This window comes from Schistocerca americana, chromosome 1 (assembly GCF_021461395.2).
Source record: "Schistocerca americana isolate TAMUIC-IGC-003095 chromosome 1, iqSchAmer2.1, whole genome shotgun sequence".
Taxonomy (NCBI): Eukaryota; Metazoa; Arthropoda; class Insecta; order Orthoptera; family Acrididae; genus Schistocerca; species Schistocerca americana.
The window spans coordinates 481,755,340-481,772,539 of NC_060119.1; the positions used below are offsets into that span (position 1 = coordinate 481,755,340).

At 41.3% G+C, this 17,200-nt stretch overlaps 1 protein-coding gene across 2 annotated transcripts in view; it reads right to left on the reverse strand.

Moving 5' to 3' along the window:
- Nucleotides 1-17,200, reverse strand: part of LOC124604303 (probable ATP-dependent RNA helicase DDX60) — a 243,057-nt gene that overhangs the window by 45,866 nt on the left and 179,991 nt on the right. For both annotated transcript variants that reach the window (XM_047136467.1, XM_047136466.1), the window contains exon 6: nt 2,394-2,550. In XM_047136467.1, coding sequence (XP_046992423.1) covers nt 2,394-2,550 — 157 coding nt within the window. The remainder of the gene's footprint in view (nt 1-2,393; nt 2,551-17,200) is intronic.

The following is a 17,200-nucleotide window of genomic DNA, read 5'->3' on the forward strand; positions in this document are numbered from 1 at the left end:
CATCTGATGAAGTGGATTTGGGAGTAAATGTTGAGTTATGGAGGAAAGCAGAAAGGTTGTCCTTGCCATGACACCAAAGCATGAAAATGTCATCAATGAATCTGAACCAGACAAGGTGATTTAGGTGTTGACTGGATAGGACAGATTCTTCTATATGGCCCATATATAAGCTTGCATAGGATGATGCCATGCAAGTAGTCATGGAAGTACCATGGATTTGTTTATAGATAAGTCATTCGAAAGTGAAATAATTATGGGTCAGGGTTATGAAAGAGGTGGTAGGTTCGGTATCAGGCAAGCAAGGGAGATGTTGGTGTATAAGGCCATCAAATATACAGTGACCAACAAGACTTCTGGTGTAATGGGACAGGAACTGTGGAAAGGCAGTGGAGGAAGTGAGTGGTGTCTCGAATGTAGGATGGGAGGGTAAGGACAAGAGTTTGGAGGTGTTTATCAACAAAAGCAGAGATTTGTACTGTGGGTGCACTGTACCCCACCACAACAGGATGACCAGAAGGAAGACCTATGGGGCTGAGTTTGTGGAATAGGTAAAAGGTACGAGTGGAGGGGGAGGTTGCTGATGAGAGGATAGAGATTGATTCAGAAATGACCTAAGGTGTTGAGGAGCTGCTGGAGGTCCTGTTAAACTTTGGGGATGGGATCATGGTTGTAAGATTTTCTTCCAGAGGTATCAGAAAATTGTCAGAGACCATCAGTCCCATAGTCACCATGGTTCATGACCTGTGTGGTAGAGTCTTCATGTGCAGGAAGGATGATAAGGTCTGGTTTGGTTTGCAGGTTATGGATAGCTGTTGGTTCCATAAGAATGATGATGGATTCACTGGGGAGGGATTTAGGAAAGGAAGGCGAGACCAGGTTAGAAGTGAAAGATCTCTGAAAGGTTACCAAAGGAGGACTGGTAGAAGGGAAGGAGGATAATGGTTGGAGGGAGGTTGGAACTGTTTTAAACAAGGTTCTGTGTGGGTTTGGTTGGCTGTTGTTGGTGGAGTGTGTGGCAAAGAAATGATTCTACTGTAAAGAACAAGTAAAGGAAAGAATGTCGTTTACAAGTCCAGCATGGGTGAACTTAGTTTTAAGGTTAACATGAGGCCTTTAGAAAGTGCTGAGATTTCTGTGGGTCAGAGTTTTGGCAGAAAGGTTGACAATGGTGACAGGATTTTTTTTTCGTGAAATCTTCTCGGGTGATCAGCCGAGTAAAGGCGTCGTCTTCACGCAACGTTTCGAAGGGTTTCGTACCCATCATCTTCAAGCGAAGATGATGGGTACGAAACCCTTCAAAACGTTGCGTGAAGACGACGCCTTTACTCGGCTGATCACCCGAGAAGATTTCACGAATGGAATACGCCAAGAAAGTCTCAAATCAGGATTTTTTTTATGAGCAAAATGCATTTGTTAATTGTTCCAAACACATATAACATTTCCTAACATGTCTATTGTTACTCATACTACAGTTTGCACACACTTATCATGCATTTTGGTGCTAACTATTGCACTTGGTGCAAACTCAGATTACTGGGAAAATAATAAACTCATCAAAGTTCTCTGTATAGAAATGTAGATACTAAACTTCACTTGTGAAACAGCGCCTCTACTGTTTCAGAACATGCCAATATACATGAGTGGTGTTACTCACTTCAGACCTGACTAAAAGTCTTTACCAGTATCAGCCACTGTTCACATTGAGCTCATAACCTCTGTGGGTAGGAAGTGCTCACAAGAATGTTAACCTATGCAACTGGGATAATGGTATATTTTGATAGCTACATGTCATCCTATCAATATCACTGCCCTTCCACAATGTAATGTATTTTACCACTTAACATAGTGACGTAGGATGGATGTTACATTGTCTGGTATCACAGTTTTAATACTATCATTAAGCTGTTATAAATCACTAAGATACCTGATGATGACCTGAAGGAAGAAATTGGTTGTGAATAAAACAGAATTTAGTAGTAGCTCTTCTTCACTGACATGATTTTTTTAAAATTATAATGTATGTTTTTTAATTTGTGGATTCAAACTATGTCTTGCACATGGCTTAATACCTAAAATAAATTATGCTGAATAATGCAATAATATAAGCTGTCAGATATAACAAACACAAACCAGCCTCCATCATAGTTTTTTTTCAATCAAGCAAAACACATTTTCAGCAATGGGATGCTACAGTAGCTTTTAATAACAACAAAAATAAAGGTGTAAGTGCACATCAATTATCTTGCAACATAGATTTTATGCCTTGACAACTGAAACGGCCAAATCAATTCAGTACATGCTGTTCAACATTAGTAGTTTCATTGATGACGTGAATGATGTCATGCTTTCTCAAAGCATAAGATATATTAAAAGATTTTTACATGCAAACTTACCTTTTACTTCCTCCATGCATGATGATTCTGGTTCAATACATAACTCTGAAATTGGGAGAACTGTATCCTCTCCCATAGTTCTCGAACAGTCTTCTGCGACACACCGAAAATAGTGGTCAAATAAGAATTTAACTTCATTGTTATACCGCTCGATTACCTGAAACACATTGTTACTTATACAAGAAAGTTTCTGCAAACTATAAATAAAGTAAGAAATATAAAGTACATCAGTAAGATATCTGATGATGGACTGAAGTTTTATTTCAGGCAAATAACTAAGATTGTGAAGCCAGAAACATAATTAAGTAGAACATTTGTACACTTACATGTTTGTTCCTATCACAACTGCATACTGAAATAAGGACAGGAGCACCACACAAATGAATGAGATTTCAAATTTCTGTAATCTCTGCCCTAAATCGCATTCCTTTCTTTTCAAGTAGATGTCCATTTCAAATACCGCAGCTAATATACTTAAGTAAATGTTGTTACTGTCACCATCCATGAAATCCTCAATCACATATTTAAAACACAGTTTCAAACTTACTAGCAAACATAAGCTGCTGCCCCTCAACATATGACAATTATGAAATTCAATGGACCTGGTGCATGTTTCTAGCATGTCATTTGAATATACCAACACAAGTTCTGAGATGCCAGTACTCTTCATTTTGCAATAAATTACAAATAGATACAATATATTAATACATAATGCCCAATAAATTTTACTTGCAGATGATTCATTTATATTAATTTAAGACCAGAAGTCAGAAAACAACCATGTCTGCAACATCAGTACAAAAATCATCTAGAAACATGGTTTCAGCTCAACTGGTTAACATCTACAGCTACATCCACATCTACGTGATTACTCTGTTACTCACAATTAAGTGCCCGGCAGAGGGTTCAATGAACCACCTTCAGGCTGTCTCTCTACCGTTCCACTCTTCAAAGGCGCGCAGGAAGAACGAACACTTAAATTTTTCTGTGTGAGTCCTGATTTCTCTTATTTTATCATGATGATCATTTCTCCCCATGTAGGTGGGTGCCAACACAATGTTTTCGCAATCTGAGAAGAAAACTGGGGATTGAAATTTCATGAGAAGATCCCGTCACAGCGAAAACCGCCTTTGTTTTAATGACTGCCACTCCAATTCACGTCTCATGTCTGTGGCACTATCTCCCCTATTTCGCAATAATACAAAATGAGCCGCCCTTCTTTGAACTTTTTCAGTATCATCCGTCAGTTCCACATGATGCGAATCTCACACCGCACAGTAATACTCCAGAATATGGCGGACAAGTGTAGTGTAAGCAGTCTTTTTAGTCGATCTGTTGCACCTTCTAAGTGTTCTGCCAATCAATCGCAGTCTTCGGTTTGCTCTACCCACAACATTCTTTGGTTTGCTCTACCCACAACATTATCTATGTGATTGTTCCAACTTACGTTATTTGTAATTGTAATTCCTAAGTATTTATTTCAATTTACAGCCTTCAGATTTGTGTGACTTATCACGTAAACGAAATTTAGCAGATTTCTTTTAGTAATCATGTGAATAACTTCACACTTTTCTTTATTAATGGTCAATTGCAACTTTTTGCACCACACAGATATCTTATCTAAATCATTTTGCAATTCATTTTGGTTATCTGATGACTGTACGAGACATTAAATGACAGCATCATCTGCAAATAATCTAAGAGGGCTACTCAGATTGTCTCCTATGTTGTTAGCATAGATCAGGAACAATAGAGGGCCTGTAATACTTTCTTGGGGAATGCTGTATATTACTTCTGTTTTACGTGACGACTTTCCATCTATTACTATGAACTTTGACCTTTCTGACAGGAAATCATGAATCCAGTCGCACAACTAAGGCAACATTCCATAGGCACACAGTTTGGTTAGAAGATGCTTGTGAGGAACGGTGTCAAATGCCTTCTGAAAATCGAAGAATATGGAGTCAATTTGACATCCCCTGTCGATAGCACTCTTACTTCATGAGTATAAAGAGCTAGTTGTGTTCCGCAAGAATGACATTTTCTGAATCCATGCTGACTATGTGTCAGTAAATAGTTTTCCTTGTGGTATTTCATAATGTTAGAATAAAGTACATCTACATCTACATCTACATCCATACTCCGCAAGCCACCTGACGGTGTGTGGCGGAGGGTACCTTGAGTACCTCTATCGGTTCTCCCTTCTATTCCATTCTCGCATTGTTCGTGGAAAGAAGGATTGTCGGTATGCCTCTGTGTGGGCTCTAATCTCTCTGATTTTATCCTCATGGTCTCTTCGCGAGATATACGTAGGAGGGAGCAATATACTGCTTGACTCTTCGGTGAAGGTATGTTCTCGAAACTTTGACAAAAGCCCGTACCGAGCTACTGAGCGTCTCTCCTGCAGAGTCTTCCACTGGAGTTTATCTATCATCTCCGTAACGCTTTCGCGATTACTAAATGATCCTGTAACGAAGCGCGCTGCTCTCCGTTGGATCTTCTCTATATCTTCTATCAACCCTATCTGGTACGGATCCCACACTGCTGAGCAGTATTCAAGCAGTGGGCGAACAAGCGTACTGTAACCTACTTCCTTTGTTTTCGGATTGCATTTCCTTAGGATTCTTCCAATGAATCTCAGTCTGGCATCTGCTTTACCGACGATCAACATTATATGATCATTCCATTTTAAATCACTCCTAATGCGTACTCCCAGATAATTTATGGTATTAACTGCTTCCAGTTGCTGACCTGCTATTTTGTAGCTAAATGATAAAGGATCTATCTTTCTGTGTATTCGCAGCACATTACACTTGTCTACATTGAGATTCAATTGCCATTCCCTGCACCAACAATTTTCCATTGTTACAACCTCTCGATACACCACAGCATCATCCGCAAAAAGCCTCAGTGAACTTCCGATGTCATCCACAAGGTCATTTATGTATATTGTGAATAGCAACGGTCCTATGACACTCCCCTGCGGCACACCTGAAATCACTCTTACTTCGGAAGACTTCTCTCCATTGAGAATGACATGCTGCGTCCTGTTATCTAGGAACTCCTCAATCCAATCACACAATTGGTCTGATAGTCCATATGCTCTTACTTTATATGTTCCAAAACCCTACTGCAAATCAACATTAGTGATGTGGGCTTGTAATTCAGTGGATTAATCCTATTTCCCTGTTTGGGTATTGGTGTGACTTGAGCAACTTTCCAGTCTTTAGGTACGGAACTTTCTCTGAGCGCGAGCGGTTGTATATAATTGCTAAAAATGGAGCTATTGCATCAGTGTACTCTGAAAGGAACCCGACTGGAATACAATCTAGACCAGAAGCCTTGCCTTTATTAAGCTATTTAAGCTGCTTTGCTACACTGAGGATACCTACTTCTATGTTTCTCATCTTCACAATTGTTCTTGATTGGAAATTGGGAATATTTACTTCATCTTGTTTGGCAAAGGAGTTTTGGAAAACCGTGTTTAATAACTCTGCTTTGGTGGCACTGTCATCAGTGACTTCACCGTTGTTACTGCGCAGTGAACGTATTGATTGTGTCTTGCCACTGATGTGCTTTATATATGACCAGACTCTCTTTTGGTTTTCTGCTAGATTCCGAGACAGAGTTTCATTGTGGAAATTATTACAAGCATCTCACATTGAAGCACGTGCTATATTTTTAACTTCTGCAAAACTTTGCCAATCTTCGGGATTTTGCATTCTTTTAAATTTGGCATGCTTTTTTCATTGCTTCTGCAACAGCTATCTGACCCGTTTTGTGTACCAAGGGGGATCAGTACCATCACTTATTAGTTTATGTGGTATATATCTCGCAACTGACATCAATACTATCTCTTTGAAATCATTCCACATCTTTTCTACACTTACGTGATCACATTGGAAGGAGAAGAGACTTTCTCTTAAAAAGGTGTGAAGAGCATTTTTATGAGTTTTTTTTTAAAAATAGATGCACTTTGTGTTTCTTTTTGATGGTTGTGGGTGTTAGGGTATTCAGCCTAGCAGCAACTGCCTTGTGGTCGCTAATCGCTGTATTCGTCATGATACTCCCTATTTGTCCAGGATTATTTGTTGCTAAGAGGTCAAGTATGCTTTCGCAACCATTTATGCTTCGAGTAGGCTCATGAACTAATTGTTCAAAATAATTTTCTGAGAAAGCATTCAGTACAATTGTGGATAACGTTTTATGCCTGCCTCCAGCTTTAAATGTATAATTTTTCCAGCATATTGAGGGTAGATTGCAGTCGCCACCGACTATAATTGTATTAGTGGGGTACCTATTTGAAATGAGACTCAAGTTTTCTTTGAACTGTTCAGCAACTCTATCTTCTGAGTCGGGGGGTCGGTAAAATGATCCAATTAACAGTTTTGTCCGATTGTCGAGTACAACCTCTACCCATACTATTTCGCAGGAACTATCTAATTCAATTTCACTACAAGGCAAATTACTTCTGACAGCAATAAATACTCCACCACCAACTGTATTTAATCTATCCTTTCTGAAAACTGTTAGATCATTTGAAAAAAAATCAGCTGAACTTATTTCCAGCTTAAGCCAGCTTTTGTACCTATAACTATTTGAGCTTCAATGCTTTGTATTAGGGCTTGGAGCTCTGGTTCTATCCCAACACAGCTATGACAATTTACAACTACAATACCAATTGTTTCTACAACTATCTTACTGCGTTTTACCTGCCCCCTTTTAGACGGACCCCTTTTCTGTGGTTTCCTGGGACCCTTTAACCCTGGACATCCCAGAAAACTAAGTGATACAGTTCAGAACAAAACAGTCAAAATTCCTCAGTCAAATTCCTGGAATGAAATCTAGATATATTGTAATAAACAAGTTGAGTATCTAGAAAGCAAATTATGTAGCTTTGCATTTGAAATGCAAATATCAGCTACTGCCAGTCACATGGACACCAAGAATTTATCTATTTAAACATTTTTTGAAGCTCATTCAACATACTGCACATACTGAAACTACCGAAAAGAAAGATCACAAACGGGTGTCTTGCACATCCAAGGGAATCATGTTGCTTGTTATTTAAAACCTGCAATTATTAACAGTTCCCTCCATATAGGTCTACGATATCATTGCCTTTTTTGCATAGGAATTTGCAATCATTTAAGGAAAAATGTTCTGAACACAGATGTATTACAAAGAAGATAACGTAAAGCTCCCTGCTCATTGTTTAAATTTACATGCTTGCTCATTGTTTAAACTTACATGCTTGACTCCTCTGCATATCAAAACAAAAATTTACAACAAACTAAAAGGAAGGAACATTCTGAGTATGAAGCTATATTCATTAAAAAAGAGCTCCATGATACTCTACTTCAGAGATCATACTACTCAACTGCAGAGTTCAATGAAGGATGAATTAATTTTCTGAGCAGAATATAGCTTTCAGTAGGCTTGTTGTGTAAATGTAACTGTGAAAACTTACATTAACATGAAAATATTGCTGAATCATGGACCTTGTCGTTGGTGGGGAGGATTGTGTGCCTCAGCGATACAGATACCCGTACCGTAGGTGCAACCACAATGGAGGGGTATCTATTGAGAGGCCAGACAAATGTGTGGTTCCTGAAGAGGGGCAGCAGCCTTTTCAGTAGTTGCAGGGGCAACAGTCTGGATGATTGACTGATCTGGCCTTGTAACACTAACCAAAACGGCCTTGCTGTGCTGGTACTGCAAACGGCTGTAAGCAAGGGGAAACTACAGCCGCAATTTTTCCCCAAGGGCATGCAGCTTTACTGTATGGTTAAAATGTGGTGCTACAAAATAATGCTGAAGATTAGATGGGTAGGTCACATAACTAATGAGGAAGTATTGAATAGGATTGGGGAGAAGAGAAGCTTGTGGCAGAACCTGACTAGAAGAAGGGATCGGTTGGTAGGACATGTTCTGAGGCATCAAGGGATCACCAATTTAGTATTGGAGGGCAGCATGGAGGGTAAAAATCGTAGAGGGAGACCAAGAGATGAATACACTAAGCAGATTCAGAAGGATGTAGGTTGCAGTAGTTACTGGGAGATGAAGAAGCTTGCACAGGATAGAGTAGCATGGAGAGCTGCATCAAACCAGTCTCAGGACTGAAGACCACAACAACAAAAACATTGCTGTCTCCCATTAATTGTAGTTTTATATACATTTAGTTGTATTGCCCATTTTTTGATATATATCCTGTACTCTTAACTCGTTGATCAGCAACTGTATGTTATGAGATGAATAAATCTCAATTCTTTATTCCCAACATTTCATTTGAACAATCAGATACTCTATAATAATTTTTACATGAAAAAAGAAGTAATTCTATTGTGTAATCAGGAAATAAACAAACACAAAAACAGAAATATTTAATTTCCTATGGGAAACCATAACAAAAACTGTTTGGATGAAGAAGCCCTTCAGGAATGACTACACAAACTTAAGAAGGCTTACAAAAAATTAGTTACAGGTTATATATTATAGTACTGGGACTTGTGTGTCATTGTGTTTAATTCCACTCTTCTTTCAGTTCTTTATATATCATAGCATGAATTTGAGAAATTTGATCATATGCAGAGAAGTTAAATAAGTGCCCATTGTGCATTGCCAACTTTATGAAGAGGTCAACATACACTGTTTACTGAATGACATAGCGTACAGTCATTACAATTAATATGAATTGTGAAACATGGTATGTCTTTATCACTTGATATGTACATTGGCAGTGTCGGACATAGCAATCTATTACCTGATGCACAGCAGCTACAAGATGGCGGCCATGTCATATAGTCAGTCATTTTGATTTATTGTAAAAATTTTTAAAAAATGAACCACTAATTATTGTAATTAAATTATATAACCTAGACTAAAGAAAGAGAAGGCATTTATCAATCTTCACAATGAAACAGTTCATTGTATTTTGTATTTATACATAAAGGGAAGATAAATCAATTCAGATTCAAGATCAGTGAATCAAGTGCTCTACTCTGAAAATATTATTTACTTTGCCAAACTGAAGTTGGTCTATTGGTATTTGAAATCTCAGAATAGTGTGATTCAAAGAAAATGTATAAGTAGTTGACAATAGAAATGAGCTACATTTGTTGATTCAAAAAAACATGAAATACTTAATTGGAATTTTTTTTACAAGTGTCATATTTTCTACAATATGACAATATTATGAAAAGGATAGACTTCTACTTGCCATGTAGAGGAGGATATGAGTAGCAGATAGCAAAACAAAAAGACTGCTACACATTTGAGCTGCTGGTTGGTTGGTTGGTTTAAAAGATGGGGGAAGGGAGCAAATAGCTAGGTCATCGGTCCCTTGTTCTGAATAAGACAACGCCACAAGGGTGAGAACAAAACAAGCAAGACTGATAACACAAAATGGAGAGAAAGGAAAAACCACAATAACGACAGACGGGCAACAAACACTTCAATGGAAAAAAGGGTAGAAGAAAACCACAGAAATGCAAAAAACAGATAGAAGAGATTAAAATGACAAAACAGATTACCATGGATAGCTGACCATGAGAATAAAAAGGAGAAGCCAGCCACTCTGCAACACATTAAAACCTCCACCCTAAAAGTACTAAGGCGGAGGACACAGAGGGCCAAAGGACATGCGCTAAAACTTAGATCAAATGATTAAACCCACCATCACGAATAAAATGTAAATCCGTGTAGCCTTATTGGCCAGCCTGTCAGCAAGTTCGTTGCCTGGGATTCCGATGTGTCCTGGGGTCCACAAGAACACCACTGGACCATTCCAGGGCACAGATGGACTCCTGGATGGTTTCTACCAAAGGATGATGAGGGTAGCACTGGTTGATAGCTTGTAGGCTGCTCAAGGAGTCAGTACACAGGAGAAATGACTCGCCTGGGCATGTGCAGATGTGCTCAACAGCACGAAATATAGCCACCAGCTCTGCAGTGAAAACACTGCAGCCGTCGGGCAAGGATGCTCTTCAATATGTCCTCCATGGACATATGCGAAGCTGGCGTGACCATCAGCCATCCAGCTGTCAGTGTAAATCACTTCATGGCCTCAGTACATGTCAAGAATCAAGATGAAGTGACAGTGAAGAGCTGCAGGGTGAACTGAGTCCTTTGGGAAATTTGAAAGCTCCAGGTGAAGCTGCAGCCTAGGTGTACACCATGGAGGTGTACGCGATTAGACCTCGAGTATAGGTGGAATAGCAAGGACTCCAGTTCAGACATAAGGGACTGGACATGAACTGCAATTGTAACCCCTGACCTAGGCCGCTGATGAGGGAGATGAACCGCCATCGGTGGGAAAAGGAGATGGTAATTTGAACGAGGAGAACTAAGAACATGTGGAATGTAACTGGAAAGCAGTTGTGCAAGCCTGACCTGCAATGGAGGAACTCCAGCCTCCGCAAGGACGCTGGTCATCGGACTCATCCTAAAAGCTTCCATCGCTAGTTGATTGCCACAGTGGTGCACTGGGTCGAGTAAATGCAATGCTGAGGGCACCACCGAACCATAAACCAGACTCCCATAGTCAAGTCGGGATTGAACAAGGGCTCCGTATAGCTGCAGCAGTGTAGAGCGATCTGCACTCCAGTTGGTGTTGCTCAGGCAGCGGGGAAATTGAGATGCTGCCAGCACTTCCGCTTAAGCTGACGAAGGTGAGGAAGCCAAGTCAATTGGGCGTCAAAAACCAGTCCTAAAAATTGATACATCTCCACTACGGTGAGGGGATCGTCAGGAAGGTCAAGTTCTGGTTCCAGAAGAATGGTACGATGTTCGCAGAAGTGCATAACATCTACATCTACATACATACTTCGCAACCCACCATACGGTACGTGGCGAAGCGTACCTCGTACCACAACTAGCATCTTCTCTCCCTGTTCCACTCCCAAACAGAATGAGGGAAAAATGACAGCCTATATGCCTCTGTACGAGCCCTAATCTCTCTTATCTTATCTTTGTGGTATTTCCGCGAAATGTAAGTTGGCAGCAGTAAAATTGTACTGCAGCCAGCCTCAAATGCTGGTTCTCTAAATTTCCTCAGTAGCGATTCACGAAAAGAATGCCTCCTTTCCTCTAGAGACTCCCACCCAAGTTCCTGAAGCATTTCCGTAACATTTGCATGATGATCAAACCTACCAGTAACAAATCTAGCAGCCCGCCTCTGAATTCCTTCTATGTCCTCCCTCAATCCAACCTGATAGGGATCCCAAATGCTCGAGCAATACTCAAGAATAGGTTGTATTGGTGTCTTATAAGCGGTCTCCTTTGCAGATGACCACATCTTCCCAAAATTCCACCAATGAACCGAAGACGACTTTCCGCCTTCCCCACAACTGCCATTACATGCTTGTCCCACTTCATATCGCTTTACAATGTTACGCCCAAATATTTAATCGACGTGACTGTGTCAAGCGCTACACTACTAATGGAGTTTTCAAACATTATGGGGTTCTTTTTCCTATTCATCTGCATTAATTTACATTTATCTATATTTAGAGTTAGCTGCCATTCTTTGCACCAATCACAAATCCTGTCCAAGTCATCTTGTATCCTCCTACAGTCACTCAATCACAACTTCCCGTACACCACAGCATCATCAGCAAACAGTCGCACATTGCTATCCACCCTATCCAAAAGATCATTTATGTAGATAGAAAACAACAGCAGACCAACCACACTTCCCTGGGGCACTCCAGATTATACCCTCACCTCCGATAAACACTCACCATCGAGGACAATGTACTGGGTTCCATTACTTAAGAAGTCTTCGAGCCACTCACATACTAGGGAACCAATCCCATATGATCGTACCTTAGTTAGGAGTCTGTAGTGGGGCACCGAGTCAAACGCTTTCCGGAAGTCAAGGAATATGGCATCTGTCTGATACCCTTCATCCATGGTTCGCAAGATATCATGTGAAAAAAGGGCAAGTTGCGTTTCGCAGGAGCGATGCTTTCTAAAGCCGTGCTGATGCATGGACAGCAACTTCTCTGTCTCAAGAAAATTCATTATATTCGAAACACATGACTTTGCGGCCAAAAACTGAAAGCCATGGGCTAGGGCCCATGACTGCGCCTTGTGGATGGCTCCCTGTAGGCACCACTCAACACCAGTACTAGTGGAGCAGTACAAAATGCAGAAGTTGTCTGCATACAGAGAGGGTGAGATGGACAGCCCTAAAGCTGCTACTAGACTGTTAATGGTAACTAAAAGTAGAGATACACACAATACAGAGTCCTGCGGGACCAATTTCTCTGGATATGGGGGGAATTATGGGAGGCACCATCTTGGACACGGAAAATACGAAGCGACAGGAAATTCTGGATAAAAATCGGAGCGGGCACCAGGTACCCCATGGGTATAATGTGCCAAGCATATGATGTCATTAGGTGATGTTATACAAATTTTGTAAATAAAAAAAGATGGCAACAAGGTGTTGGCATCTGGTAAAGGCCATTCGGATGGCAGATTCGAGGGACACAAGATTATCAGTGGTAGAGAGACACAGGCAGAAGCCACCATGGCATGGAGGCAGTATGCTAAGTGACTCCAGAACCCAACCCAATCACTGACACACCATACGTTACAGCAGCCTACAATGAATGTTGGTGAGGCTGTTGGGCCAATAGCTATCCACATCAAGCGGGTTTTTGCTGGGTTTGAGCACTGGTATGATGGTGCTCTCCTGCCACTGCAATTGAAAGATGCCATCGCACCAGATTTGGTTGAAGATCGTGAGGAGATGTCGCTTGACGAGAGATGAATAATCATCTGACTGTGGATCTGATCGGGCCCAGGAGCTGTGTTGGGGCAATGTGCAAGGGCACTGAGGAGCTCCCACTCTGTAAATGTGGAGTTATCGGGTTCACTGTGGCATGTAGTAAACAAGAGGACTTTCTCTTCCATCCACCATTTGACAGTGCAAAAGGCTGGGGGGTAATCTTCGATGCAGAGGCGCGAGCATAATGCTCAGCACAGTGCCCGGCAATCGCATTTGCGTCGGTAGATAACACGGCATTTATGTTAACACCAGGAACACCTGCTGGGGTCTGATGCCCAAAAACTCATTTGATCTTTGTCCACACTTGGGAAGGTGACGTATGGCACCCAATGGTAGACACGTACCTCTCCCAACACTCCTGTTTCTGCCTTTTGATAAGCTGGCGTACAAGGGCACAGAGCCATTTAAAGGCTATGAGGTGCTCCAGGGAAGGGTGCCACTGTAGAGCTTGCCGACATTTCTTAATTCCCTCAACGACTTCCGGCGACCACCAAGGGACTGTCTTTCGCTGGGGACACCCTACAGAACGAGGGATTGTGTTTTCCACAACAGTAATGATCACTGTAGTCACCTGCTCAACCACCATATTGATGTTACTGTGAAAGTTTCCCAGTCCGCCTTGTTTAAAGCCCATCTGGGCAGGCGGCCATGGGCATGACATCGGGGCACTGACAGGAGGATGGGAAAGTGGTCACTAGCATACGGGTTGTCATGTGCTCTCCAGTGGATAGATGGGAGAAGGTCAGGTCTGCGAACCAAGAGATCAATGACCAAACTTGTGGCATGTGCCACACTGAAATGTGTGGCGGCCCCAGTATTTAAGAGGCAGAGGTCGAGTTGTGACACTAAATTTTCGACATCTCTGCCTTGCCCAGTAAGAACTGTGCCACCCTACAAGGGGTTATGAGTGTTAAAATCTCCCAAAAGTAGGAAAGGTTTAGGGAGTTGATAAATCAGTGCATCCAATGCGTTCAGGGATACTGCACCATCTGGGGGAAGACAGTTATTTCATGTGTCGTCCAAATCCTGACAGCCAGAGGGGTTTGAAGGGGCACAGGTTCACTGCATACTGAGTTCAGGACATAGACACAAACTCCACCTGACACTCTATTATAGTTACTACAGTTCCTGTAATATCCCTTAACTGCGGAGGGCAGGGGTCCGGATTGCCAGGAACCAGGTTTCCTGAAGGGCAATGCAGAAAGAAGGTGTAAAATGTAAAAGTTGCCATAGCTCAGCCAGGTGGTGGAAAAAACCTCTGCAATTCCACTGGAGGATGACATTATCGTGAGGCTGGGTAGGCGTGAAGTGTGCAAGGAGGCAGGATATGCCTCAGGGTCACCTGCTGCCTCTGACTGAGTATTTTTAGCCATTTCTAAGGTGGATGAGGCATCAGTGAGATCCAGGCCTGCACAGACCTTTCGTCAAGTGAGCGGTTGTATATGATTGCTTTCTTAGCAATCATATACAACTGCTCACTTGACGAAAGGTCTGTTACTACAGACTAGAAAAGTAGTACAGGTCACACCAATATTCAAGAAAGGAAATAGGAGTAACTCATTGAATTACTCACTGATCTCAATTTTCAGTAGGATTTTGGAGCATATACTGTACTCGAACATTATGAATCACTTTGAAGAAAATGACTTATTGATACATAACCAACACGGATTCAGAAAATATTGTTCTTTTGCAACACATATTCCTAGATTTCCAGAAGGCTTTTGATACCATTCCTCACGAATGCTGCTGACATGGGATCTCAGATCGATTCCATATTCCTAATTTCCAGAAGGCTTTTGATACCATTCCTCACAAGCGACTATTAATCAAATTGCATGTGTATGGAGTATTGTCTCAGTTGTGTGACTGGATTCGTGATTTCCTCTTAGAGAGGTCACAGTTCGTAGTGATAGATGGTAAATCACAAAGGTGTGTTGGTATTTTGTTATATTCTCATTTGTTGTTGATTAATACTGTCAATAATAGTAGTTACTTTCCTTGTAGAGCAAGTTTGTGATTATTGTAGTCAGTTTTTAACATCTTCTTATTGTAGTAGTGGAACTTAGATAAAGTTGTTTTCTTGTTTCAATAACTGTAAAATTTTACCATGAGTGAGAAGTGTGGGCTTTGCCATAGGTTCGTGAGTAGTGGATTGCGGTGTGAGACTTGTTCGAAGTATTTTCACTGGGGGGGAATGCAGTGGGGAAGCCAGTGGGCATTCTGGTGAGATCCTCTCCGGGAACTGCAGGTTATGTAGCAAGAGTAAGTTGATAGAGGAGCAGGAGCGTAAGATCTGTGCCCTTCAGGTGCAGTTGAAAAACGCACAGGAGGAGCTAGATAGGATGAGGAGGGAGAAGGGGGTTGGGGAATGGGAGCTGGCTGTTGGCAAGAGATCTGCTAGGAGAAGGAGATTTTCAGATAGTTTTACTATTGGTGTTTGTAATAGATATGACCAACTGTCAGAGTCTAGTGGAGAGGAATCTCTAGTAGCTATAGATGTAGGAAGTATGCAGCAGACCTCAGCAGTTACGGTGGCTAGGACAGTTGCAAAGTCTAAGAGAAAGAAGAAGGTTCTGCTGTTAGGTAGTTCTCATGGTAGAGGTGTAGGCCAGCAGTTGCAGGAAGTTTTGGGGAGTGAGTACGAGGTCACCAGCATTGTGAAGCCTAATGCAGGATTGGCTCAGGTGACTTTTAACATAGGGGGGGGGGGGGGGTTATGTAGGGATTTTACAAAAGAGGATTAGGTAGTGATTGTGGGTGGGGCCGGTAATAGTATTGATAGGGATGGGGAGTATGACATAGATGGTGGCTGGAAAAGATAGCCACTCAGACTGGCAACACGAATGTGCATTTCGTGGAACTGTTTCAGCGTCACGATCGGCCTCATCTTAATACAGTCGTCAGGCATAATAACATGAGACTTGGGGGTGCGCAAATGACAGAAGGCATGAGTCACATTTCAGTGGTGTCGGTGGAGTCTATCAGCAGGACGGGTTTCACTAGACATGGCCTGCACCTCAACAGGTATGGAAAGGGGAGGTTGGCAAAGCTTATAGGTGACAGCATAGGTGGGGGTGGTGGGATCACTCACGGGGAAATTCCAGTAGTTGTGGGTGTTAGAGCTGTACCTTTTTTAGACTGAAGTCAGCTGACAGGTATTCCTGCTTAAGGGAAGTCTCTCTAACAAAGAAACCACTTTCGACAAAGCTTAGGTATCCGATTAATGAGGGAATTAGTATATTTCATCAAAACATACAAGGCATTAGAGATAAAGTTAGTGAACTGCTTATAGATGTTGACTCTGAAATTATTGGTATATCTGAACACTTCTTAAATAAGGAGATAATTCAGAGGCTTCCTTTACCAGGATACAGGTTGGCTGGCAGCTTTTCTAGGAGCTCTTTGCGGTGTGGGGGAGTAGCCATGTATGTGAAAAATGGTATCCCATTTGAGTCAATTGATGTTTCAAAGTACTGCACTGAAAAGGTGTTTGAATGTTGTGCAGGTGTGGTTAAATTTAGTGGAGCTAAACTTCTTACTGTTGTTATTTATAGATCCCCAGACTCAGATTTCACAACATTTTTGCTAAAGCTAGAGGAGGTTCTTGGTTCACTTTATAGGAAATACAAAAAGTTAGTTATATGTGGTGACTTCAATATAAATTGTATAAGTGATTGTGCAAGGAAAAGGATGCTGGTAGACCTCCTTAATTCATATAATCTTATGCGAACCGTATTCTTTCCAACGAGAGTGCAAGGGAACAGTAGAACAACCATAGACAATATTTTTGTTCATTTGTCATTACTAGAAGAGCATTCTGTTAGCAAAATGGTGAATGGCCTTTCAGATCATGATGCACAAATTTTAAGTCTAAAAGATTTTTGTGCTGCAACTCATGTTAAATATAGTTACCAACTTTTTAGGAAAGCTGATCCAGTTGCTGTAGAGACTTTTGTAAACCTTATCAAGGAACAAGAGTGGCAAGATGTTTATAGTGCTGATACAGTAG